Source organism: Mus caroli, chromosome 14 (genome assembly GCF_900094665.2).
Source record: "Mus caroli chromosome 14, CAROLI_EIJ_v1.1, whole genome shotgun sequence".
Classification (NCBI taxonomy): Eukaryota; Metazoa; Chordata; class Mammalia; order Rodentia; family Muridae; genus Mus; species Mus caroli.
In genome coordinates, this window is record NC_034583.1 from 20,777,776 (window position 1) to 20,804,181 (window position 26,406).

Here is a 26,406-nt window from a genome sequence, read left to right on the forward strand (position 1 = left end):
CTCAACATCTAGGGCTACCTCCACTTCTAACAGGGTCTGTTAATATCTGAGCAAGAGGACAGTGGACTCCCACATAACCATTTCCCATAACCCCCTGTGGAGTGTGGCCCCTCACTTGCAAGAGCTCAATATTCAGGACTGACAAACTCTTGCAAGAAATTGCAGCTTTTCTATTGTGTACTTTCTGAACCTATGACTTAACTGCCTTCAGCATACCCTGGCCTCAGTCTAATTCTAGAATCCACATCGAGTTCGTTCAAGAGATTAGCATGCATTTCTCCTGCACCCACACAGATTTGGGCACAGTGCAGGGGCACTGTGGTAGCCTGAGAAGAAGTGTTCCTGTTCTTGAGCAATGCACAGTCATTCTAGCCGGGAATCCATATCTAGCTATATGGGGAAGTGCCAAGATGGTAGGTTTGAGAGGTAAGTTCAGAGACCTTAGGTAGGTAATAGGGAAGGGCTCTATGGAAGAGGTGTGGCTATCTCACACTGCTCTCTGCACATAACTCTGGCCTCTACCATACCCACTCACTTTCTCACCACTCCAGCTTCTCTGCTCACCTCCTCTTTCCTTCATTTTTATTATGTTTTGTTTTTCAACCATCTACTTTTTGGCTCCTTTGCCTCTTCTTGCCCGGGGCAGCAGTGAATGGGTTGGGATGGGGATGAAGTGACCTTGTCATAGAGGACAGTGGTGAAAATTTGATGTCACAGAATACATCAGGAGGGCAGCCCCGTGCCTGGTGTTGGGCACTCAGCAACCTGTTACTCCCCAGATGATACCTAACAAGTACTATTAGATGTAAAAGGCCACCGAGAGAGTCTTTGGAGAGACGAGTCCTTGGCCCCAGGTTCCAGAACAACCCAGTGCCACATGCTAAGTCTAAGAGACTTAGCCTCTGTTGCCAGGAGCTTGTATCTGGCCACTCCTGTCTGTAATGCATTTGCATAGCTTACTGTTTTTCCTGTGGGAGATGACAGGCTGCTAATAAACAACCTTTTCTAATGAGAGGAGGACACTTTGGTTACCCTTAGTCCTACCTCGCTTTGAAGGCTGGCCAGCCTCAATGGTGGGCAGGATGCTCCGACTCTTACGGCAGGGCTCCCAGGACTTTGCTCTGGGCAGAGGGGATTTAGGAAGGTGGTGTAGGGAGCCCTGTGTCAACAGGGTTGCGGTCTTCCTCTGCTGCTCTTGGGATCCCAGGACTTCATTTTGGGTGGGGAATCCTACAAGAAGTGCATCGAAGTGTTTTAGAACAAATGGGGGAAATGAATCTGTTAACTGACAATGTCACTATAGTGAGGCAGGAGCCTGATACCTTTTCTTGCCCAGCTTTCAAGGGCCCTGCATGTGAGTTGGATACTGGCCACCTCCCACATGTCTTTGAACCACTGTCACCATCTTCTAGGCCCTGCATGCTCTAATGTCTTAAGTGAGGATAGAGTAGAGTATGTTCTTAGCATTGGGAAGAACTGAGTTAGTCTATGTATAAAGAAAGCCTCAGCAACCACACTTGACAGCTAGCTTAAGCTCAGTTACTATTGTCATTAGCATCACATCCTTGAGATAGCCTTAGACAGAAAGGTTTCTTTGCTCGTTTCAGGGTCAGGAGGGGCACTCTGGGTTTTGTACCCCAGGACTGGTCCACTCCTAACATAAGATCTAGTAGTTTAGGCAGTGAGTGGAAGGATGAAAGCTCTGTATCTAATTGTCTGGTCACAAAGCTTAGAGATAGAGCTAGAGGGGCCCTGATAAAGGCATTGAAAAATTAAGCAACTTACTCAGATCACTCTATGAAGGCTAGGACAGGATGCAGGTCCAGGCAGGATGGGAAATCAGCCCCCCAGTTCCTCCCTTTCATGTGGGGGGGCTCTCCTATTCAGTTACTTTGAAATGACCCTCATTATCTTTCAACCACAAAGGAGCTCTGGGAAGCCAGAGATACATAGGATGATAGAGGACAAACTAAAGGTCTCCTGTGGCCCGGGGATCTGGGCAAAAGCTACCCTGGATGCAGACTATCAGTGTGCAAAGCTGAGGACAGCATCTTATCTGCCCAGCCCCTTTACTATCATGATTGATTACTGAAATTCCCAAACCTTTCAAACGGACAAGAAACACTCCTTTCACCAGTGTGCTATATACCCCAAAACTGTTCAAGTAGGTTAAAGATGGAATGGTAGAGAAGAATTGCCTCTCATCCTTACCTTGGTGGCTTGGGAATGGGTGGGCTGCCACACAAGAGAGGGCAGCCATACATACGGGGGTGGGGTTTGGGAGGAGGGTAGCCATACAGGAGGGAGGGCAGCCATACAGGGGGACCCTGAGCTCCACTGACCCTCCCATTAACAAGTTACAATCAAAGTGTGTTACCTCCTCCCATGACTTGATGATGAGCAAAGGGGATTATGTGTGTGTGTGTGTGTGTGTGTGTGTATGTGTGTGTGTGGTTTTGTAACAAGCCACCCTTTTCCATCATAGAGAGCTCTCTGTGCTATGACATTTTGTTAGCAGGAAACTGGCAATAAAAAATGGCAGCAAGGACTCAAACGTACCTCAGGCAAAGACAGTGGGCTGAACAAATATCAATGCTCAGGTGACAAGGGCACAATGGCTTGACACAGGAAGGGACCAACTTTCACTTCTCTAGAAGTGACTCCCAATTACAGCTTTATAGGATCAAGACGTCTTGAGGACTACACACTTTAGTTGGCACAGGTTCCTACATGACCTGAAGCTCCCATCCATTCTTTGGAAGTAATGCTAGGATTCCATGAGAATCCCACCCTCTGTAGAATCACAGCTCCTTAAAGACCTCTTTGCCAGCAGCCCCGGTGTGGATTACCCACTTAGTAGGCAGGTCTTTCCTCCTGCTTCCCTGCATATTGTTTTCTCTCTCTCTCTTCCCTCTGCCTATGCCTCTCTATCAAGGCAAAAATCTCATCATCAAAGGAACACTGGGCAGGGACTCGGGGAAAAATCAGAGACGGGATCGAGTCAGAAATGCAACATAATGAAGTTCCCTGAGCACAGACTTCAAAAGGTCAGTCGGGCTCTGGAGCCTCAAGCGATGACCTCACAATTAAACTATCCCTTCAGTGTTCCCGTCTGGTCCAAATTGTGCACACGTGTGCACCAGAAAGGTGTTCTGGTGGGAGGAAAGCCCACCCCACCTCCAGGTGCTGCCTGCAGCAATTGGTTTTCGGACCTCTCCTCCCACTTGGATTTGATTTGCCAGAGAGGATGAGCCAAGTCCCTGTGAGTAGTGCTGTTTCAGGAAGCCTTTCCTCCTGTTTCTCCTGGAGTTGGGACCCCCATCGGTGAAGGGAGATAGATGGTGTGTGTTTTGATGGCAATTATCCTGAAGGTATTTGCTTCTCAAATGTAGACAAACTTCTTGAAGGTTTGCTTTCCCCCCTTAGGCTCTGATTGCAGGAAGAGAACCCCAGGGAGAGATGGAACTGTTCTAGCATGTGCATGACTCTTAGAAAGCACCGGTGTCTTTCTCCAGGCCTAGAGCAGGGAGCATGCAGAAACCAAGAAGACCCAGGTCGGGTGCTTGGAACCATACAGCAGGCCACAATCCAATTTGGGTTGTCAACCTCTTTTATTTTATAAGCTTGTACCACCCTTGTTCACAAAGTAGCTGTGGCTACTTTCACACTGCCATGGCAGAACAGAGATGAGACAGAGATCCTAATGTCTGCAGAAATGGGAGTGAGTGGCTCTCGGGCCCCTTACTAGCTTGCTGAATTCTGGTTTGTAGCATAAACCTGTAAGTCTCTTGCGTCCCAGACTAGCTGGCTTTGGATCCACGCAGATGGCAGAGGCAGCACAGGGGGTGTTAGTTGCAGGAAAAGGGCACTCCTTGTTGATGCAGCCAGTAATTCCTGCAGGGGAGTGCATGCCAGGGGCTGATAGTGTTCATGTTGTTGCCCTTTCCATGATGGTCCTCTTCACTTAGAGACTCACAGGCTCAGGCAACTCTTGAAGAGAAGACACTACTGCTGGCGGATCATCACTGACGTTTAAAGCAGGACTCCTCTCATCTAAGATAACCTAGACCTGACTTTACAAAAAAAAAAAAAAAAAAGGAATCTGAGACCCAGTGAAGAGAAAGTTCTTCCCCCAGACCACACAATGAGCTCATAACCATATTGGCATAAACTCAGCCTTCAAGGCTAGGGCACTTGAATCACATTGCTTTCTGTATGCCAGCAGTCCTTGGCCTTGGCACCCATTGGGAAGCAGCAAGGGAGCATGTGACTCAGCAGTTTCGCCCTCTAAAGAGCATGTTCCTTGTTGGTTCTTAAGTGCAGCTGATTGTGGGTGATTATTCACATAAATTACACCTGTCGCTCCTCTGCACAATGCCAGGCCTGGGTAACGAGATCTCCTTGAAAGAGGAACCTGTTTTGTTTTTCAAAGAGTGATTATAAATTAGATATGAATGCAGGCTTAAGAGCCTGGCAGACATCCTACCGAGGAATCTTTTATCTTCCGTATATTTGCTGAACAACCTTTGCAGAAGTTAGTTAGGCCACTCCTGGAATTGGAACACAACCTTGAGGCTTAAGAGTTCTACGATATTTGAGCCAGAGCTATGCAGAGAAAATATAATAAGCCCAATTCTCTTTCCTTGAGGGCTCTCCATAAGCCCCAACTGACTTACTGTTTAAAGAGTCAAAACATGAATTATGCTACAAAGGCAAGCTAGCAGCTCACTGGAGGTCCACTCACATCTCATAGCAAGATGCAAGGATATCTGGGATCCAGAACACAGCCGAGCTAGAGTTTCTTCCTGCTTTCAAGAATGAAATGTTTGTGGCTGATGTGATTTGGCAAAGACAGAAAGGGGGGGAAAAAAGCCAGAGAATCCAAATATATAATTGAAGGGTAGACATGCCTTGATTGTAAAGGAGATAGGATCCTGCTGGCTCAGGCCCAGGAACTCCCACCTTCTGGTCGACCTCATCATGCAGACACCAGGCTTATAGACTTCAAAGATCGTCTCTGGCTTCTTCTGCTCCACGCGTATGACTCCCTTACTGCAAGTGCAGCCTTGGATGCAGCCTCTCCAAGACTGACTTCTCTCATCTCTTAACCAAAAGCAGCAGTTCTCAGCAGGCTTTGTCTCATCCCTACTCCAACCACCGGGGACATGTCATAAGATCTGGAGACATTTTTGGTAATTACAGCAGGGTGATATCTATGTGGTTAGAGGATGGGGGCATTGTTACATACCCTGCCATTCATAGAACGGTCCTTTACTATATAGAAAGAGTTATAAAGCAGAACGAGTGAGTTGGCTCAGCAGATAAGGTGGTTTACTGCTAAGCCAGGGGACCAAAGTTCAATCCCTGGGACCCCATGGGAGGAGAGGATCAACCTCACACTAGCTGGTGCCCATACACTCCCCCTACACACACACACACACACACACACATACACACACAGTAAATGTAACAACTTAAAAAGAAGAATGATCAAACAAAGAACTCTCATCTCTCCTCTGTATCAGAAGTGCTGAGGCTGAGAACCCTTCCTGGCTACAAGGAACTATACTTAGACAATGTAGCATCAAGTCTGCACATGTTGATACACTCAACAAACATCTGTGGGGCAAATAATGAATGAATGATGACTAGGTGAGTAACTGAATTGTACATACCCTCCTATAAGAAGCACTTTTATTTCTTTTGTCAAATGAAATATGGGTGTCCAGTGCCTAGTACTGTGCTCAGCACACAGTAGGACTCGGAGAATGGTAGCTCAGAGCCATGCCAGGAAATTCACCTGACTTTGCTTCATGCTCATTTTAAATAAGAATTCACTTGTTTTCATCCTTTGCCAAGATAATAGGCAGTCTGTGCAGGCAAAAAGCCCAGTGGGGCTTTTACAAATATTGGTTTACAAAGAATCTGTTTCATCTTGTGTTTTTCAAATAGGTAAGCCAAGGGCCACTTGCTTGTGCCTTCATTTCCTTTCCTCTGGCAGACTTCTCCTAGGCAAGGTCTTGTTTCTCTAAAATTATTGTTTCGTTGCTTTGTTGTTCTGAAGAAACCTGTTGGTTAATATTAATGCATTTTTATCTTGGGCCACTTCCTTCCGGTTCTTTTTTTTTTTTATCCAATCTGCCATAATTTTGTGCAGCATCCTTTCTAATATCCCAAGTGCTGACAGGACCCTTTCATGTACATATTACCCTCAAGCCTCAGGAAGTCTGTGGGCAGGCGGGCAAGCTATCATCTCCATTTGACAGATAAGGAAACTGAGGCTCAGCAAAATAATTTCCGGGGAGTGAGTCAGCAGACACTTCTGGCTGTGCCTTATGAGCCTCCTAGATTTTGGAAAGTTTGGGGATGGAGATCAAAGAAAGGCTTTCCAAAACCCACTAGGAAGTGATGCTCTCTAGATTTTCTTCAGTGCCTGAAAATCATTTGCAATTGAATCTGTTCTGAAGCCACTTAGGGAAGGGTTTATATTCTGCAGGGAGGGCAAGGGGAGATCCCTGACTGGAGTCTTATTCTTTTTCTAATTATTGCATCCTTCCATGGCTTTCAACATCAGAGTCCCTCATCAGAATTGGAGGTGACACAGTATCATCACAATGACCAATAAAGATCAAGGAAACAAACAGGGTTGTTGAGCAGGGTTCCTTTGAGAATTTATCTACCTCCCCTTCCCTTTTCTTCCCCAAATCCCAAATTAACACTTTTATTCTGAGATAGTGGCACAAGAATTCATGATAGAAACAAACATGTTATAGGCTTGTATTTTTTAAGGCTCTCTTTCTCTCAAACTATCCATGAAAGACACTAACACGTTCAGTGTCTGCTACCGATTTCGAGTCCTCTGTGTGTTAACTAGATTTTCCTATGTTTGTCCCACATATAAGGCCCCTAAAGACCAGAAAAGTCCAGATTCTGGTTCAAGGTTATACAGCTAACCATCACCAATGCCCAGACAAAGCTCACCCACCACAGTGTTAATCCACCCAAAGACATTTAGTATTTGAGCAACAAGCCAGAACTGTACTGTCTGGCAACACCACATCCAGGACAGAACCATGGTGACCAAACTCCCTTTCTCCTGGGAGGTACAGTGACATGTGTGCTCTTATTGGCCCCAAGTGCTTCAGCTGTGTCAGCTAGTGTCCTTGGGAAGAGGATGGCCTTGCTGCTTCCAGCTGGGAACAGCTGATCAGCACCGAAGGAGGCCAGGGAGGCTCCAACTGCACCGCACAGCAGTACAAGTACCTCAATTGTGTGCCCAACTTCCCTGAAGACTGTGTCCTGGGCTGTCCCCTCAAGCTTCATGAATTTCTGCTTACCAGAATCCACTGTGTGGGATACTGTCCTGTTGGCTTATCTTCAGGGGTTTCCTAGGGACAAGAGTACTTCAATGGTTTAGAGACCACACGGGCTGATATCTTAAGACAAACCTGTTGGAGCTTTCATATTGCACACACAACAGCTGCCTGTAACAAATATTGACTTTGGGTGCAAATTCTCTTGCAGAGCAGATGGCTACTCTTGAGAGAGCTCTGACCCAGGCCTCTGAACACATGCTGTGTAACTGGGTAACTGGAGTGCGGAATTAGGGGAGATGCCTCTTGACTCCCAGATGACCCTTAGCCACAGGGGCTCCAGCAATACCAGCATCTAAGCACCTTAAAGTTTCTGTCTTGTTGAGGGTAGAGTAACAAGACTCCATGGACTTCCGTGGAGGTTCCCTAGAGCTGCCATAACAGTACACTACAGGCCAGATGACTTCATATACTCATCCTACTTCACTCTCCTGTTGCTGAGATAAACACCAGGACCAGAAGCAACTTGAGGGGGAGAGGGTTATGTGGCTTACAAGTTCATCATCTAGAGAATCCAAGGCAGGAACTGAGTGGGGTCGCTGTCTACTGCCTTGATCTCCTGGTTTGCTCGCTCACTCAACTGCCATTCTTATATAGCCCTGGCCCCCCTGGCCAGTCATGACACAGCTCACAGTAAGCTAGGCCTTCCTACAAATTACCAGTTAAGAGAATGCTCCTCAGACATGCTCACTGGCCAATCTGATTCCCTCTTCCCAGGTATATCTAGGTTTGTGTCCGTTAACCAAATCTAACTAGCATACAAAATGCCAAAATATATTTTCTCATGCTTCTGTGGGAACCAGAGTCCGATATCAAGGTGCAAGCATGGCTATGCTCTCTTTGAAGGCTCTGGAGGAAGACCTTTCCTGGCACTGTTTAGTGTTCCCTGCCTTGCAGGTGCCTCATTCCAGTTGGCTCACCACTTGGTGTGGCAGGAATCCTGCCTCTTTGTTCATATTCCCTCTCCCTTCTTGTCTGCCCCAGTTGTTTAGGATTTGTCCTAATCCAGCATGACTGTATGGAATGACCTCTATCTATGGATCCCTATTTCTAAATAATGTACCATGCGCAGATTCATGGTCAGCAAAGATCAATGCTTATTGAATCAGATAATCAACTGGATGAAGAAACCAGTGAATGAGAAAGTCAGCAGAAAACAAGAAGTGATTGATTGTCTACCAGCACCACTCCATGGAGGGCATGCCTGGGACACTAGAATATACTGAAAAGCCTTGATGTGTGCTGTTCGTCCCTTCGGGGGAAGCTATCTTGCCTCCTAGCTCTTTGATTCAATCTCCATATGGACTGGGTAGACCTTCCTCAACCATACATTTTTCTACTTTTCAGTGGTATCCCTCTGCCTAAAGGGAGCATCCCACTTCCATAGTGCAGCCAGAAGGCCTTATGGGGACTGCCCAGCTGCCTTTCCTCAGTGTTGGTGTTGCTTCCCACCTTTCTTTCCTTTCCTCGGGGCTCCCGCTCATTAACTCTTTCATTTCAGCCTCAGTGTTCAGCCAGAGTCTTTTCCAAGTCTCTAGCTAGAGTATCCCATTTCTGTGGCACCCATCTCTGTGCCCACCCATCCAGTTAGCTCATATTGCATGCAATATGGCAGTTTCTTGTATATTCCTCTTTGTCCCAAATTCTGCAAACCTCGAATATTAGGGGCTATGTATTACTGACTCCCTAGCCTTGCTTCATGGTTGGAAAAAAATAATTACCTGCTGAATTGAATAATCACTTGTATTTAAATGGAAAGGGAAGGGAGGCAGGACATTTTCAAAAGTAGAAAGTAAAACGACAGTATCCCAACTGTCTTCCTGATCTTGTGGAAACGGGATTTTTCTGCTTCTCTGCTAAAGTTCCTTGCCACCCAACTCAACAGTGACACACTCCTAGAAAACACTGCTCAGAGATGGTCCAGGCAATAGGGCTTAAGTGGACTTGAGGTATGTGTGTGTGTGTGTGTGTGTGTGTGTGTGTGTGTGTGTGTGTGTGGCAGGGGGTGGGATGGGGGTGGGGTCAGTAAGACAGTTGTTAGAGAAGTCTTATTTCCCATTGGGCATGTCTAATACAGGCCACACTGAAGACCATGAGGCCTCCTTCTGGGCTTTCAGCTCCATTTCTTTCTTAAAGTCTGATAAAGTGAGTCATCTCACCTAAGACCTTGTGCTTTGGTGTGTGTGGTGCAATTCTTTTGTGTGATGGAATACCTTACCCAGTAAATAACTAAAAGCTGTAATCCCCCCTCTCCTTTTTCACGGTGTTTAGCCAAAGCAAGCTGTGAAACAATGTGAAATGTATCATTTTGTTGACACCTTTCCCAAGTGAGTCAATGAGCTTGTTTCAGTTTACAACTAAAACTGGAGGCCAACCTTCCAAAAACTTAGGACCGCTGCTGCTTCTTGTGGCTTAAATGGCCATGGATTTCTTCCTGGGATATCCTTTCTGTACCTGCCACAGAGATATCCTTGAGAGTTTGCCTAACAGCTGGAGCCACAACCCTACCCTCCACTGAAACTTTGTGAAGCAAAGTGGCCCGTGACAACAGAAAGAACCCAAGAGAGAGCAGAAGGCTGCCAGCAGAGCGGTCTGCTCAAGTGCCCTAGGTGGGAGGCACAACATTTACTGTGGGAAGGAAGCCTGTGCTTCCTCTGCCCCTGTCCTTCCTGGCCCATCTATCCTGTACACACTTTCATGAAGGTGACAAGGTTCACAATATCCATGTATATCTCTCCAGCCCATAGATATCCTAAGTATGAATACACCAGGCTGATGCTTTCTATATTCTGATCAAACTGGTTGGTACCATTAGCACAGAGGCAAAGGTTATAAGGATTGCTGCTAATTGGGCTTATATGGTCAGCAGTTGGCTATATACCTTCTTAGATATATTAGTTACTTGTCTCATTGCCATGACAAATGGCCAGGGCCACAGTGGGCTCAAGACCGGAAGAACTGTGTGCAAAGGCCCAATGGGCCCCCTGCTCATTGACTGGTTCCCGAGCAGAGGATTAATGCATTTGTTGGGGGTGCAAATGCTGCCCCTTCTCAGGACTGGCTTAAGGAAGGGGCTGCTGGAGGACTTCAGCATCCAGCTGCACTGGACAGCCAGGGCTGTAAGGTTACTCTTAAGAATTGCTGCTATCAGGCAACCACTCTGCCAGGCTTCATCTCCTTAGTCTCTGGATGATTTCCATCCTAGATGCTGATCCTGTCTTAGAAGAATAATGTCAAGCCCTTACCCAACAGGGTATTAGAATTTAATAAGGAACCTTCTAGCTAGTTCTTGCATTATGAATGTACAACTTCCTCCTCTTTGCTCTTCAAAGTGACCAACAACAAAAGCTGTGTAGAAATTATATCTTAGAGAACCTCCAAATATGAGTGTCAAACATTTGTGATGACAGGAAGCCCCATAACGGTGAGAGAAAAGGCCCATCTAAGAGGCCCGTTGTTAATGTGCCCTCATTATGCTTGGAGCCTTGAAGTCCTGGGACAATTCTAGAGTTCACTTAGATTCCTGACCTGGAGTATATATGGGAGATGGGAGGCTACAGCCCTCCCTGGGTCCCTGTGTTTCTTGTGCAGACTTCCAAGGTCAGACTTTGTCATGGGACTTAGACGTAAATCCAAACCAGAGAGCATGCCTGCTTTTTGGCACTATGAGAGTGTGGCTGGCCTTAGAGTCCTCTGAAATAGCCTCTGCCTTTATCATACTCCTAAATTTTCTGTGTGTGGTGAGGCATCATTATTTTTCCTCTTAGTGGCCCACTGAGCAGTGGGTCCCCATATGAAGAAAGTCTGTGCATGTAAGGATTTTCAGAGATGTATAGAACCTCCAGCTTCTTTGTGCATTCCATACAAAGTTGTTGCCTATGGAAATCACATAGTTGATATACCAGAAACAATACTGTGGGGCTCCTAGACTTGAGGATTTTATTTTTTTGCTCCTATCCATGCCTGTAGCACAAGATCCAGGACACTGAAGATGCCTGCCTCCAAAGCATTATTTTATAGTATCCCGGCCCGTTCTGTCCATGAACATAAAGACATTGTGATGATACATTGTGTGGGAACTGGATGGCAGCTGTAATGCCAGTGCCCTCAACATGGTGTGCAAGGAAAGTGCCATTCTGTTTATACTGTAGTAAAATCTCTTTTGGACAAAGGAGCTATGCATTAAACAGGCATGTAATGGATGGGAAATCCCACAAATACCAGAGGGTTTCTTGTTGTTTTCCCTAAGCATTTCTAGGTTGTCTAGGAAGGGATAAGGGGAGGAAGATAGGATTCTGCCTAAGGGGTGGAAGAGAGGGTGTGGTCCAGCAGCAGACATCCTGGTCATAGCTGAGGGAGGTTCTAGCATGGAAAAAGTCAAGCTTTGGAGCTACATTTCATCTTTAAAGGCAGAGCCTCCCTCAGTAATCTTTTTAGCATCCTAGCCCTTCAAAGATAACTTGGACCCCAAAGCTCCCATGCAGCCAGAAGACATGTGGATATCCCATCAGTTGTGTGGAAGCAATAGATTGAAATGCTCCAGATAGTTCATTCAATCCTGGGATGATAAATGATCAATCGTTGCATTCCTCCTAAATGAAATTAAGATGTTAAGATATATTGCTTGGACTTCTGCATGGGATTTCAAGAGTTGACTTTCCAACAGAAAATGTATTGCTTCGGACTCTCTGGGAAAGGGAGACACAGAATCTATGCTAAGGTAAAACATTTGATAGTTTGAGAGAGCGCTTCAGACATGTTCTTCTTTTTTTTCATATCTAAAAGTAATTAATCATCCAGGATACCATGAAGTCAGGAGACCACAATACAGAGTCCTGTGGGGGAAAGGCAGAGACCTCTCCCTTGATCCCCTACAGCAGAGGCTTATAAAGGATGCTCTAGGTGACCTGCAACACTAAGACTACTGCCTAACTGAAATCTGCCTGAAAGTAGTGTCCAGGCAAAAACCCTGGAAACAGAGAAATTCACAGCAAAGGAAAAAGAGGTTAATGATATCAGTCTCTTCAGAGTATAAGGGCTGCTAAAAATTAGGGTGAGCAAGTGACTTATCCTCAACTTTGATACTTAGCATGACTTTAACTAGATAATCACATGTTCCCTATGATGATTTGCTTAAAGTAGTAGCTGACATGCCTCAAAATGCAGATTGTATGATGTTGGCGCTGTTTTAGCATGGCTCCGTAAATGAATAGAGAAATGGGAGGACTCCCACATATGGGAAAGGGAAGACTCCCACAGGCAAAACGGAGGGAAGAGAAGTAGGGGGAGAAGGAAAGGAAGGGACAAGGTCATGGGTTAAGTTTTGTGCTTTTCATAAACATAGCTAATAAACAATATAAAATCCAGATTGAGTTTGCTTTTGTAACTCATTCCAGAATATATTTCACTTTCAACTCTACACACCAGATGGAGATAGCATTTGTCCTGTCCCTTTAATTGTTGAAGGTGAAGATTATTAGTGCTTAGAAAATACCTTTAAAGCCTGGACCCCTGGCTTGTTACTGGCCTGTATTTATTTCTCTTTTCCTTCCCACCTACCAAAAAGTTTCTCTTCCCCAGGGAAGGCTACTTCCTTTTGTTGGAGGAAACTCTTGCTTAGACAACACAAAGCAATTTGCAGTAAATTGAAATCAAAGTCCAATTAATCCAATGTAAAACTTCTATCTGCCAAAAGTAAATCATTTTAAAGATGAATTTCACACCAGTGACAATGATGGCTGTGTTCACAGTGGTGGGGTTGCCTGCCTTCAGCTGGTCGTCACTGGCGGCATGCACGAGCATTTAGAAATTAAACAGAACCAGATTGAACTTGCTGCATTAGCTGTTGCCACATTGGAACGCTAATGGGCTTACTGACCACAACCTACCAGACCAGAGTATGTCAACAGCCAAAGAACCAACCTCAGGGCTGTTTGTGCTCTGCCAGAGTTGCTAGAGCTTCATGCTTTGCAGCTAACTTTTCCTGCAGTTTTGGCCTCTCCCCTGCCCTATCTTAAAGATGGTAGCAGTCCTCCCAGACTCAGACTGTATAGCCACTGGGTCCTGGTGAGATGTATGCTATGCAGCTTCAATTCTTGGTATCTCTTGCTTTAGCAAGTCACTTCGAACGTACATTCCGGAAATAACCCAACTCCATGCAAACGCAAAGAGCCTCTTGATTCCCTGCTCATCTGGAAAAGTGGAGTTCTCCCCCTACTCTTTCCTCTAGCAGGGAAGCATGCTACACAGGGTTTGCATCTTCAAGGGTTTCCTTTGCGTTGAAGTAAAGCCTTTCATTCTGTCTTAGAAGCAAGCTCAGACTTCTTCATCTCAAGACAGCTCAATCAAGTAAGTACAGGATGGAAGGATGTTGGCAATGAAGAGGTTAAATTACTCAAAAGGCTGGATCTGTGGTTTCCTGCCCACACTTGTTCTGGCCTAAGGCAGTGCTTGGTAGTTTGGGGAGGGGGATAAGGAGGTCTTGCCTGGACCCAGGTGGCCGACAGGCAAACCATGTTATTAAGAAGCAGGGACAGCAAAACCTTGATCTTCAAACGAGACCCCTAATTAGTCACTAGCCCTAGAGTAAATGGCAAGGTGGGAAGGGTGCTTTCAAATCCCAGAAACTAATTGCCCTGAGTGGCTCCGTGAGGATCCTGATGGAAACACTTGTCATTTGAACCACTTCTGGTTGGTGAACCTAAGCTATCAAACTGTTCTTTCATATTTTAAATTCTCCAAAATGCTTATCCAGGACTCCTACTTCTTTGCTGAACATGACAATCATCTTTCTGTCTAGTTTAGGGAAAGATCTCCCTTATGTATCCATGACAAGCTCATCCTAACATAGAATCCTTGTAAGGGGGTTAAAACACATCTTACTTTATTCTCATCTGACCTTGAAAAAATCTATCTCAAGAACAAGCCTGTCCTGGAGAGGGTGGGGATGTATCATGGGATCTGTATGGAGAATTTATAGCAAGTCTTCCATTTCAGAGCCTGCTAAGTATACACACCTTTCAGAGACTCTAAGAGGGGCCCTAATGTCATCTCTGTATGGCTGTATATTTTTGTCAAGTTTGAAGCCTACTATTTGTGTGTGTGTGTGTGGGGGGTATGTGTGTGTGTTTGTCAAAAGGGACTTCCCAAGTGGCATGAACTTTGAAACATACAAATGAAAGTGGGCTTTGTAGTATTCCAAGTATTTGGTTTGGTTCAAGTATTCTTCCAAGTATTTCGTTTGGTCCATTTTGAATTTCATGTCCTTGCCTCTTTTGGAGATACGTACCCTCGCTCAGTCTTGTCTCTTGGTCCATAAATGGAAAAACAGACTAATCCAGGCCACTCACAGAATTCTAGGTTTCCTCTCAATTCACATGTGAACTGGGAGAACGCTTTAAGAGCTTGGGACCAGGAGATGCTGGCTTTATCCTCTTTGAGGGCAGCCCAGTTTACACCAAGCTCAGACAGCCAAAAATAAAGCCAAACTGGAGAGGCCTGGGAGCTCTATGTATGTAGCCTTATGTCAATATCTTATAAGATCTGAGATCCTGGTTCTTGGGCACTCTCCAGTTCTGGTTCTGTTATTCAGAAACAACAGTAGTTGAGCCACACTTTCTTAAGAATACCAAGTCTAACTTTTTAACTCAATTTTAAGACCCACAAGTAAGCTTCAGTGGGTCCTGAAAAGCCATGTTTCATGTTATCATCCTCAGCAAGCTATGTCACAGGGCCACGGGTCGTAGCAGGATCCATAGCCATTTTCTCCCGAAGCTCAAGTTCCGGACTGTTCTTGGCCAGCCAAGAACTATTGCTCAGCAGTAACGCCTTGGTTGTGAATAGGCCGGGTGGGGCAGGAAGATGGTAGTTCTGTACACAGGCTTAGGATATTTGCACATAGGATTCCATACTTGGTGATGAAAGCTTATGGTTTCCCCTCTATGGGTAACTTAATAGCTTCCTGCAACTAGGAGGGTGCGGAAGTTTGGCCCCACCCAGACAGACTTCCCCAGGATTCCCAGGGACAGTTTGCTTCTCTCCAGAGCACAGGATTCCTGTTTGGTGAATCAGCCCCTCAGCTCCAATGTCATTGCCAGCCCCCCCTCAAAGGCTCCCAAAGCATTGTTTTGAACTGTGTGTTTTCCCGATTAGAGATGTTAGAAAATCCATGCCAAACTCTGGGTTATTTAAACTAGTTCAGAAAAGAAAGGCTCCCATCAGTTTTGACAACAAACAAAACGAGGTTTTGTTCTATCTGTTATGTTTAAAAGATTCCAGTTTCAAACTGAACACAATGTGTGGTTATTCTGTCGGCGATTTATATAGCCACAGGGGCGCCACAGTTACACACTGCATACATCATTGTAGTTTTGAAACGTACTTAATGAACTTTTTTTTCCTTTTCTAGTAACTACTTCATTGCCTTAAATGAATGCATTCCAATAGAATTTGTAACAAATGACCACTTTGTGTTTGCGTTAATGCCAAACACGTTTAACAAATTTTTAACAAGGAACCCTGGCAAAATGCCAAACTCCTAGAGGGACACTGGAGGAATGCTATAAATTTAAACTAGATTTTACCTTTTCACTTGGCTCAGCAAGTGTCTTAGGTGCCTTGCTATCTCCACACAGCAGCCTGTCGACTTCATGTCAGATTGCTGTATGTTTTCATTATGTTTGGTCCTAGGCTTTTACCTACTTCCAGGAACTTTAAAGCCCAGGCAGCTGTATGTCAAATAACATGAAGCAGCATAGAAATAAATCTTGATTTCTGCAAAAATTTTTCCTATCTTCTATGGTGGGTTGGTAAATGCATGCATGCATGCACATATATCTCTACCAAAATATTTCTAGGTTTAAAAATCCACAGTCAGCCCAGATCAAGGATTCTCACCTGGGGCTCACAGTGCTTTTCCTCAAGAGGTTTTAGTAATATCTGCAGTCTTTTCATTGCTGTGACTGGAGTTCAGATGTGCTATTAGCGTCTAACTCACAATAGATGTGCTATTGGCCTCCCCGGAGGCCGGGGAGACTGCAAGCCAGCCATCCTCCGCTGAGGTCAGTCAACAGAGCCCAGTCTTTGCCCCATAGCAAAGAACTGGCCAGACACAGATGTCCACAGATTTGAGACGGGGGAGACTTGGACTACAGTCTTTCAAATGCGAGCAGACCAAGACCCTGGTTTTTTGTTTTGTTTTTTTAGGAAAAAAAAATGACAACAGAGCTCTTTACTATTCAACCAGTGTGTTAAAGATTAGATGGAGCACCTCCCGCTGGTACTGAAGGGGGGGGGGCTTTGGTGTTTTCCTTTTCCTTCCATCTCTGCTTGGGTGAAGTATGTAACTCAGTCACAACACTCTGACCCCAAATGTAAACCGTGGTGGCATCAGAACTTGCTAGTGGCCAGTGAAGTATTGCACCCACCATGACTGTATGAGGTCCTGCCTCTTAGGGAAGGCCACTGCAAGGATCTCAGGATCTCAGGCCCGAGGTGGTGCTGCCCACCTGATTTGGGGATACGGCCAGGCATTTATCACATGTATACTAGAGAAGAGTTGGTTCCATTAAAGTATTAAAGTAAAGCTTTCTGAAGTCATATATATGCACATATTCATAGATGTGGATGTGTTTAGAGGTTGTTTACAATGGGAAGTTATTACTTAAATGCTTCCAATGTTAGAGAGAGGTTATGCAAGCTGGAACAAAAAAGAGACAAAGACCAAGGTTTTAGGAATTCTGGCCTAAGAAGAAAAAGAAATACTGAAGAATCAAAAAGATGTAAGTTCAAAGGAGGGAATTTGACCCAAACACTCAGTTCCACAACTGTTTCCTCACAGGGAGGGGCTGCTATTCAAACAAGTCAGTGTGTGGTACCCTCAGACTCCCTTGAGATAATTCATCCAGAGATACTGGAACAGGCAGCCTGCTCCGAACATGAGCCATTAATACTCCTGACCACAATAATAATTACAAAAATAAATCCTAAGGAGACACAGCCCTGTATGCGGCCATGTCCAGGTATAGGTTGCAGAGCAGTCTGAGTCCCTTCATTTAAAATATGGGTGAAGTCACACCCAGCGGGAGGAGGGCAGAGATGAAATGCAGAATCCCTCTGCTGTTGCCTCCTGCAGCTCTGTCATCCTAACAGCTTCAAAATGGGGCTGGCAGGCTGGCCCTGCCCCCACCCTCACAGCCCTCTGGGCTCTGAAGTGTTACATTTTATTGCCCTGTGGAGCTGTAGGAGGCCACTCTCAAGGTAAAATGTTGCTTTCCACTCAGATTTCTGAGTTATGGCTTCAAGGTGGTTTGCTCCTATCAAGAAAATTAAATGATTTAACATAATTTGTTGCCACTTTGATCACAACAATAATAAATAAATCTTCATGAAGAAAACGAGAAATCCATTCTGTCCCATTTTAAAAGATGTTAAATCATAACACAGATGTAGTTATATATATATATATATATATATATATATATATATATATATGCTGAAACGACTGAGTTGGGCTTTCCTGTGCACATTCACTCAGAGGAGCTATTCTGTAGGATGCCCAAGGCCCTGAAGGAACCCTCTCCTTTGCCATGGTTAATTAGTCTATCAGGGGCTGGCCTTTTATGTGGGCACCATGTGTAACACGTTAGGGCATCCGTGGCTGTTGTGAATGGGTGTCTGTTTTTGTACCTGGGGCGCACTGCACACATTTGGGACGCACATGGAATGGAGTGGACATTAACCCAGATGTCAAAAATAGCCTGCATTTTACTACTGTTATTAAACAGTTTCCCCTTTAACCCCTCTGTGTTTACCAAAGACCCCTTTCTCCCAGCCTGTTTCTGCAAATCACGACTGAGAGGGCAGGAGAAGAAAGCCATAACCAGGCAGGTGTCTTTATTCCAAAGGAAAACAGTCTGAAGGCACATTTATAGCTGGCTGTCCTGGGGGGTGTCTGTCCTGGGCCAGAATCTCCTTGCTGTGCCCCGATTGTCCCTTTCTCTCCTGCACCCTACCTAGAGTTAAGCCAAAGACTTCTATACCACCAAACAGGATTTTTCTTCCCAAGAAGGAACTAGCTTTACGTTCTAATATGATACCAGTCCCACAGTCTTTGGTTTAAAATGCCCTGCAAAATGCAAAAAACAAACAAACAAACAAAAAAACCCAAATTCTAATAGAGAAAAAAAATTATATATCTTCTATGATAAACATCAATAAAATGATGCTTAATAATAATTCTGCTCTGCATACACTTGCAAATGTTTGTATTAACTTCTGCTTGGGTGCAAAAATGAGGTCAAATTATATAAATAAGATGTCAATTGGCCTTTTTTTTTCCTCTCCCACCAGAAATTTTAGTCATCTTCCCCCATCCAAAATCCGAGATATCTGTTTCCTGGTTATCCATAATCAATGAAAAATGTATACTTTCTGACCATAGATGCTTGTATGCTTGTCCCCTCAGGGCATAAAGAGTGAGACCCTTCCTCATGTGTCAGTTTGTATGTCTGCCTATGTCTGTCTCCCCTTGAGAATACAGGTTCAGTGAGCATATGGGCTTTGTCTGTGTTCTTTACCATCACTGTCACCAGGGCCGGGCACATTGCCTGCGCACCTCTGCAGGAGGTCCAGAGAGAAAGAGAGGACAGGACCACCTCGAGGTATGGTTGAGGGGAAGGTTTGTGTTGTAGATACGAGGTCACAGTACAGACAGAGGTGTGTAGACAAGTATGGAACAGAGAGAGAAAGAAGTAGGCTAAATATGGCCAGCATAATGGACTGGGCCACAGTGGGTGGGTGGACGCTGGGGTGGGGCAGGTAAGGAGAGGGGAAGGCAGGAAAGAGAGACAGAGCCACAAACAGCATGTGGCCAGAATAGCAGGGTTATATAGAAGTGAGAAGCTGAGGGAGGGAAGCTCTGAGCTGCAGAACTGTGGGTAGGGGGCGTGTGGAGGAGCCAGGATGCCAGCATGGACTCTATAACAGGTATTTGTGATGTTGAGAGAGCCTGGGCACCAGCATGTTCTCTGGTATGCTAATGAGCCCCGCCCCCACCCCCCAGAAGTCCAGAAGGTCTCTTCTGCTTTATGTATAGTGGTTCATACAACCCAAGTCAAAGCAGCCTTTAGAGGAGCCGTGGAAGGGGAAGGCTCTTGGAGCAAGGGGCTCCGGGCTTCTTCAGATTGCCAGTAGACTTCACTTGCTAGGGCCTAGGACTGAAGTTCTAACTGCTTGCTGGCTGTCAGCTGGGCTGTGAAGAGGCTCATTGCCTAAGGCATCAGTTCTCAACCTGTGGGTCATGACCCCTTTTAGGGCTTTAGAGACCCTTTCACAGGGGTCACACAATCAGAGATCCCTGCATATCAGATGTTTACATTACAATTCAAACCAGGAGCAAAATTACAGTTATGAACTGGCAATGAAATAATTTTGTGGCAGGAGCTCACCATAACATGAGGATTGTGTCATCGGGCAGGTTGAGAACCATTCTTAAAGAAAGCCATCATTCCTCAAGCCTTGGCTCTCTTCTCTCAGCACAGTGGGACCCCAAGGCTTTCACACTTGAATTTCTCTTTTGTAAGGATGACAGGAGAAAGAGATCTGCTAATGAAGGGCCCCTGTCCTGAAGCGACCTCTGTTTGGGCAAACTTCCTGCATGTTAGTTTAAAACAAACGGTTTAGTAGCCCTAACTGGGTTAATGTAATCATGGTCTACTGTAGTTCACTCCAAAACCCCCCAGGTGTTGGGATGGGAAGGCTTGTTTTGGAGGAGACTAGGTAGAAAGGGAATTTTAGGACTCCACTTTCTCTAATCTTTAATATCTGTGGAATTAAAGAGGAAATCACCCTGTTCCAGGCACTGCACAAGGCTCAGGGGATGTGGAGTGAGCAAGAGCAGCTTGCCCTCATCAAACATATCATCTGGACTATAGGTGTTCCATAGAAATAAAATGGCAAGCCGTATCTCTAACCCTGGGATGCCTACTAGTCACACTGTTTAAAGTGATAAGAAGCGGGTAGAGTTTAGAGCAGCGGATTTTATTAGAATCAGCACATCCAAAGTATTTGGACATGAAGTCAGTGTCTCAAATTGTCCCTGAGATAGCAGTGTACATTCTTTTCTCCATAGTAAACCTTCAAAGTCTGGGATACATTTCACACTTTAACCGTGTCTCAATTTGAATTAGACATGTTTTGAGCATGCAGTGGCCACATGAGGCCAGCCACTACCATATAGGGCAGGGCAAATCTAGACAATTCACAATAAGGGGGCCATATAGGAGACTTCCTGGCTTACACACCATCTAAGCTGAGAATGAAGAGTAAAGAGGGACCAGTCTTCTAGAGAAATGATCTAAGTGTATGTAGACAATCAGGAGAAGAGCCACGTAGTGATGACAAAGGGTACAGCATGGAGAGACTGAAAGACAGAGCATCAGGGCAGATGGAACCTACAGGAGACCTTGCCAGCCTGGCCAAGAGTCCACTGGTCCTCCATCTTGCCTAGTGCAGCAGGATTGCAAAGAGCTATGGACAAGGTCAGCACAATAGAAATAGCTGTGCATTGGAGTGGCAATCACCATGACAGTAGAACCGTCAACTGCCCCAGAGCACAGAGCTGGGACTTGCGAGAGATTACTGGAGGGGTTAGAGTCAGCTACTTGGTGCATCCATGTGAGGAGGATCAGCCAAGTTGGGAATCTTCTTACAGTAGGGAGTAGTCCTGGTCGCCATTGTTGGAAGGCTGGATTCCATTTTTGAATGTTTTAAAAGTACACTCTCACTTGCACCTCAAGGAGTGGTGATTTCTATCTGTAACTGTTGGCAATGTCCTGTCAAGTTGGGTTTGGTTTGGTTTATTGCCTGTAGACTCATCCAAGCCTCTTGGTGAATGGGTTGTTTTGTTGAAGGGTAGCAACATTTTAAAAAACAATCATTTTATTTGCAAGCTAGACTTACATGGTAGACTGTTAGAGATAGTTATCTGACTATCCATGGGACTGGTTATTTCTGTTGTCTTTCCAATGACAAAAACCAAGAAGCATTGCAGGGCCTCAAAGATGAAGCAGGAGATGTAGTTGGCATAAGGGCTCTGAGGTGGTCCTCACTAAATGTGTTGACAGGTATGCAACTTGTTCTTTCTGGTTTTTGCATCTTTTTTTTGCATTTTAAAATTAGTATTTAAACCATTAGGATGTTTTCGTTATTAATTATCATAATTAATAAATAATTGACATGTTCTACATTTATATTAGAGAATTTATAAATAACAAATTGATATTAATTAAGTCATTAAAATTAAATTTAATTATCTGTAAACATTACCTTTCCCCAAGCAGAACACTGTGGTTTCAAGACCTGTGTTCTGCTCTGACCTGGTACCCAGCTGGAAACCTATCTCACAACTGAATAAACAATTGTTCTCTGCTACTCTATCTTGGAAAAGTATCAAGGACATTGGACATCAACCATAATTATTATTCACTTAGTTCCCCATCTGTAAGAAAACAACCTGTGCATTTTAATACTACCTCAGGTTTCCCTTTCGCTTTTCATTATATGGCCTTTTAATATATTGGTCAGTCCTTTAAAGGGATGATTAAGGAATGCTTAGCACACTAAAGAATGAGAGCTATGCAGAGCTCATGAAATAGAAAGCGTGCTCAGACTTACAATTTTCATACAAAGTTTGCAGAGATTTTATATGCCAGAGTGAGTAACATGATCTGCCCTAGAAACTCCCTAAATTTCTGGTTCTGCAAAAGTCATTGTGTGTGTGTGTGTGTGTGTGTGTGTGTGTGTGTGTGTGTGTGTGTGTGTGTGCGTGCGCGCCCTGATTCAAGTTTCTTACCCAGAATTATACCCGACTCCTCAAAGTATGAATTAGCTGAGTTCATCCAAGCTGTATGTCCCATGTCCCATTGACACTGCCCTGAAATGGATGCTTATCTGAGCAGACCAAGAGATCTTTGACTTTCTCACTAGCAGGTGGGACTTGGGCAGACCTATGTATCAACTGCCAAATCAGATATACAAGGGTAGGTAGAAAAAGTGCTGTGTAGTGCAGGCCATGGTGGGACATGCTCACAGTTCCAACACTTGGGAAGCTGAGGCAAGAGGATCAGGGATCATGAATTTAAAGTTGGCCTAGGCCATAATGCAAGAGCCTGTCTCAAACAGTAAAAATGAAACAAAAAGTGTGGATGTGTGTTTGTGTGTGTGTGTCTGTGTGTCTCTCTGTGTGTGTGTCTGTGTGTGTACCTGAGCACACTTGCATTCTCCCTTCCTTGCCACAGTCTCCAGATAGCCATACTATGTCTGTACACTGGAAACACCCAGCATTCCAAGGGCCTCTGAATGCTAATGACACAGTTGAGCATGCACAGAGAAGACAGTCACAGCTGCAGCTTTAGTAGCCATATGATATATGCCACCACATTTTGCTTATCCACTTGTTTGTTGACAGACACTTTGGGCTGTTGTGAATAATGACACTTGGAGTGCTTGTGAGAGTCTGTGTGAGCCCAGAGTTTTAGGTTCCTTTGCTTATATGCATATGAATGGAACTGCCAGCTCCAACAGTCACCGCATGCTTTACAGCTCTTCGAAATTGTCCCTGTCACATGTTTATAAATGACTGTTAAAGCTTTTGGCACATTGACTGCCTTTTGAATTCTAATCTTGCCGAGTTGAGTTAAAAAAGCAAAACCATAATCATTGTGGAAAACGTGACCCCAACCAATGAGAGTGGCCGTGGTGGGGGTAGGGTAGGGGAGCCTCTGCCCAGGGATGACGGATGTCACCACCAGTGTCTTCCCTGTTAAATCATGTGCTTTCTCGTTGCAGCTGTCAGAAGGGTTGGCTAAAAGAATAGCTCAGCACTGCAGCAGTATCCTGATAATCTATTGCAGCCTGGCTCTCCTCACTGTCTACCAGCGGCGGCCGGCCGTGGCAGCAGGTCTGAAAGGAAGGGGAGTTTTTGCCTTCACTTTCCTGCTCAATTCTGTTCTCCTCGATTGATTTGAGTGTAAGGGAAAGAAAGAGTACGAAGAAGGAGAAAATGACAACCCCTTCGTTTTCTAACAAGGATTTGGACCTTTACGAAGCGAGCATCTCTGCGGAAAGCTGCGCGTGGCAAGCGTTTTGTTCCTGTTGCTTTGCCTCTTGGGTACATGGGCGCTACACGTGATTCAGACTGCAGATCCATTTTCAGTTGGACAGCTAGCTCCCGTCTCCCGTCATCCTGCTGGTCAGTCTAAGTGGTCCTAACACATTAGATTATCAGACAATCTAAGCTTGCTGTGAACAAGTGCTGCTGCTGGTGTTTGTATACCATGGTGCATGGAGTGTTTGACAAAGAAACCAAGAGACCAAAAATTGAGAGCCTTTACCCTCCTCCGTCTCTTTAATCTGTCGGTTAAGGAACCACATTGAACGGTATTATCAGTAGTTACCTCTGGGCCAGGTTGGAAATGAAATCAATTTTTTTAAACCACTAGTAACTTGCCAAGAAATCGCCTTATGAGAACATGGTGTGTGTCTCTGACAGTGCATGGCACATCTAAATTGGTCATTCGTAATTTTATTGTCCTGCTCATGTACCAGAGAATGACAAAAGCCTGTGGCACCTGAATATCCACTCCACATGCTCCTTGAACCCCTCGGCTGGGACATGACCTGGCCTCAGGCTCTTCTCTTTCTCATACATGCAGGTCTCCATGACAAAGCTGAGGTTCGTTCATGTTTCGAGATCCAAACGCTGTGCAAGCAATGTGAGCCTGGATCTCCTCTAAATGAAAGGTCACTTCTCAGTCCTTTTATTGTTTTGTTTTAAGAAAATGTCTCCAACATGGATTCCAAAGCATTTTCAGCATCCAACATGAAAACATTGATGAATGAAGAGCAATCACAAAAGCTGTATGTCTGTAAATAGTATTATACAACCTGTGTGGAAACAGAGTCCTTATCTTAAAGCACATGCCAGGGAAAGAGACCGCACTCCAAGGTCTTTTGCATACAGTGACAAGGTACTAAGGAGAGTTCAACTCCTGCTGCTTCCTCTGAAGATTAAAGAGTATTTATTAGTCCTTACAACTCCGTAAAACACACACAACCGAGCCTGGTAAATGTGCAGCTCTTGTACTGACCCATTTTCCTGTCAATGGGAGAAACCCTCCCACCCACCTGCATTCCTAAAGGACAAACAATGAATTTAAGCATGAGTGGCCTTAATAAATACCCTTGTCTTTCTTTGCTGCTGTGGAAAGGGTTCTAAGCAGAAGTTGCTGAAATCTTGCATTGACTCTAATCATTATGACTTTCAAAAATGTTGGTGCAATTAACTCTGGACCTCTCTCATGAGCCATAGAGATATTTAAAAGACAAACCCCATATTTGCTGGGGAAAGAAACTGTCCCTGGACTGCACACGTTATTCCTGGTGCACCGGGGGTGATGTACTCAAGCCGGTTTCTTGCTTTGGGCTTCATTCTTGTCAGTAAATAGTGACCTGTGTAAAGCTTATGTGTTACATAAATGATCCAAATACATTCATGTTTAAAAAAGTTTGTCCTTTAACTATCAAAAGAATAGGTCTTTGTTACAGAAGGGAGCAGGGTTCTTTGCAAGTTTATTTAGTACATTTTGGCAGAAGGGTGCAGTGAAAACCTAAGCCACAGACAAGTCCCTAGGTACGGCTTGGATGTGGTCAGAGAAGCCCTCATGGCTTCCGACCACCAGGTCCTGACCTGAACTCTGCACCTAAATACTTGAAATTGAAAGTAGAAGAACCAGGATGGCAAGCAGGGTCCTTGAAGTAGCAGCAAAGGGATCAACTCTGTGGTCAGCTGTCTCTGCATTCGTGCCAATTTTGACACAGCTCATGTTTGGGGATCATTTCTTTGCCCCACTTTTGCTGGTTGAAAGTATTATCGATCTTACTTTCATGCAAGCATATCATTCAGTCCCTGCAAAATCCAATTCTATCTAAGATAGCATCTTTTCCCATTTTGTGTACCATTCTCCAATATTTGGGAGTTCCACCAAAAATATCCCTTTCCACACACTGCAAATTGTGTCTGGGTTTACAACAAACACTGTGTTGTTCAGAAGATATTTCCTTTGTGAAAACTTTAGCAGGTTCCCTTCTAATCATAGTGTAGTTGAAATTAAACAAACAAACAAAAAGAAGTTTGGGCTAACATTTAGGAGAAGTTGGTCTAAGTCTCACTTTGTGTAAAAGCAGGCTTGTATTTATAACCTATTTGATTTCTATATACAGTCTCAATTTTGTATTTAATGATTTTTGTGTATTAAGTATGCACGTTCACAGCGTGTCAACTTTCATTTGGAAGTGGGTTTTATTTTTTAAACAGTGTTTATGATGAGCCCTCAAGCGTATTGATATAAGCTCTAGCTGCACCGTCTTTGTGTAGAGCGCCGTTTGAATGCTGCCAAGGGTCCGTGTATCTCATTCCCCGAGACCCTTGTTTGATAGTGCTTCTTGTAATATTTCTTCAAGTGAGTGGCATGTGGGTTGTGATATTGATCCATGTGATTATGGACATTGATATGAAAAAAATTTAAAAAATAAATAAATAAAATTAAGGAACCCTCGAAACTACCACTGGGCATGTATCAGCCAGTCATTGTAACCTCTTGTCTAGTAGAATACCCATGTGCAAGGTATGTACAGCTCATAACTTTGTACTGTGTGTATGAGGAGTACTTTGTGCTGATTGTCTTCTTTATATTCATCAAATAAACCTTGTTTCTTTCCGAAGTGAATTCATCTTACCTTTTACAAATATGCTGTATAGCTGTTTCTAGCTCTTGGTGTGGGGTGTGTGTTGGGGGGGGGGTTTAGGGGTTACTATTTGAAGACCATACAGGCCAAAAGAAGAAAAAGAGGAGGGGAGGGAAGAAGAAAATCCCTTGTCTTGCTTAACTGGAAAGGCCAAGATGGTCAGCTGGTCATATAGGTTCAGTTCAGAAAGTTAGATCAAGGGCCATCTCCTCCTTCTCCTTCCCTCTCC

At 44.6% G+C, this 26,406-nt stretch overlaps 1 protein-coding gene across 16 annotated transcripts in view; it reads left to right on the forward strand.

Moving 5' to 3' along the window:
* Positions 1 to 26,158, forward strand: part of Erc2 (ELKS/RAB6-interacting/CAST family member 2) — an 846,765-nt gene extending 820,607 nt beyond the window's left edge. For 15 of the 16 annotated variants that reach the window (XR_003834802.1, XR_003834790.1, XR_003834792.1 and 12 more), the window contains one exon: positions 23,220 to 26,154. Coding sequence is in view for 1 of the 16 variants with exons in the window: in XM_021181423.2 (XP_021037082.1) it covers positions 23,220 to 23,393 (174 nt within the window). In the remaining 15 variants the exon portion in view is untranslated. Of the gene's footprint in view, positions 1 to 23,219 lie in introns of all 16 variants that reach the window. The other variant, XM_021181424.1, reaches the window with a different exon arrangement.
* Positions 26,159 to 26,406: the final 248 nt, after the last annotated feature.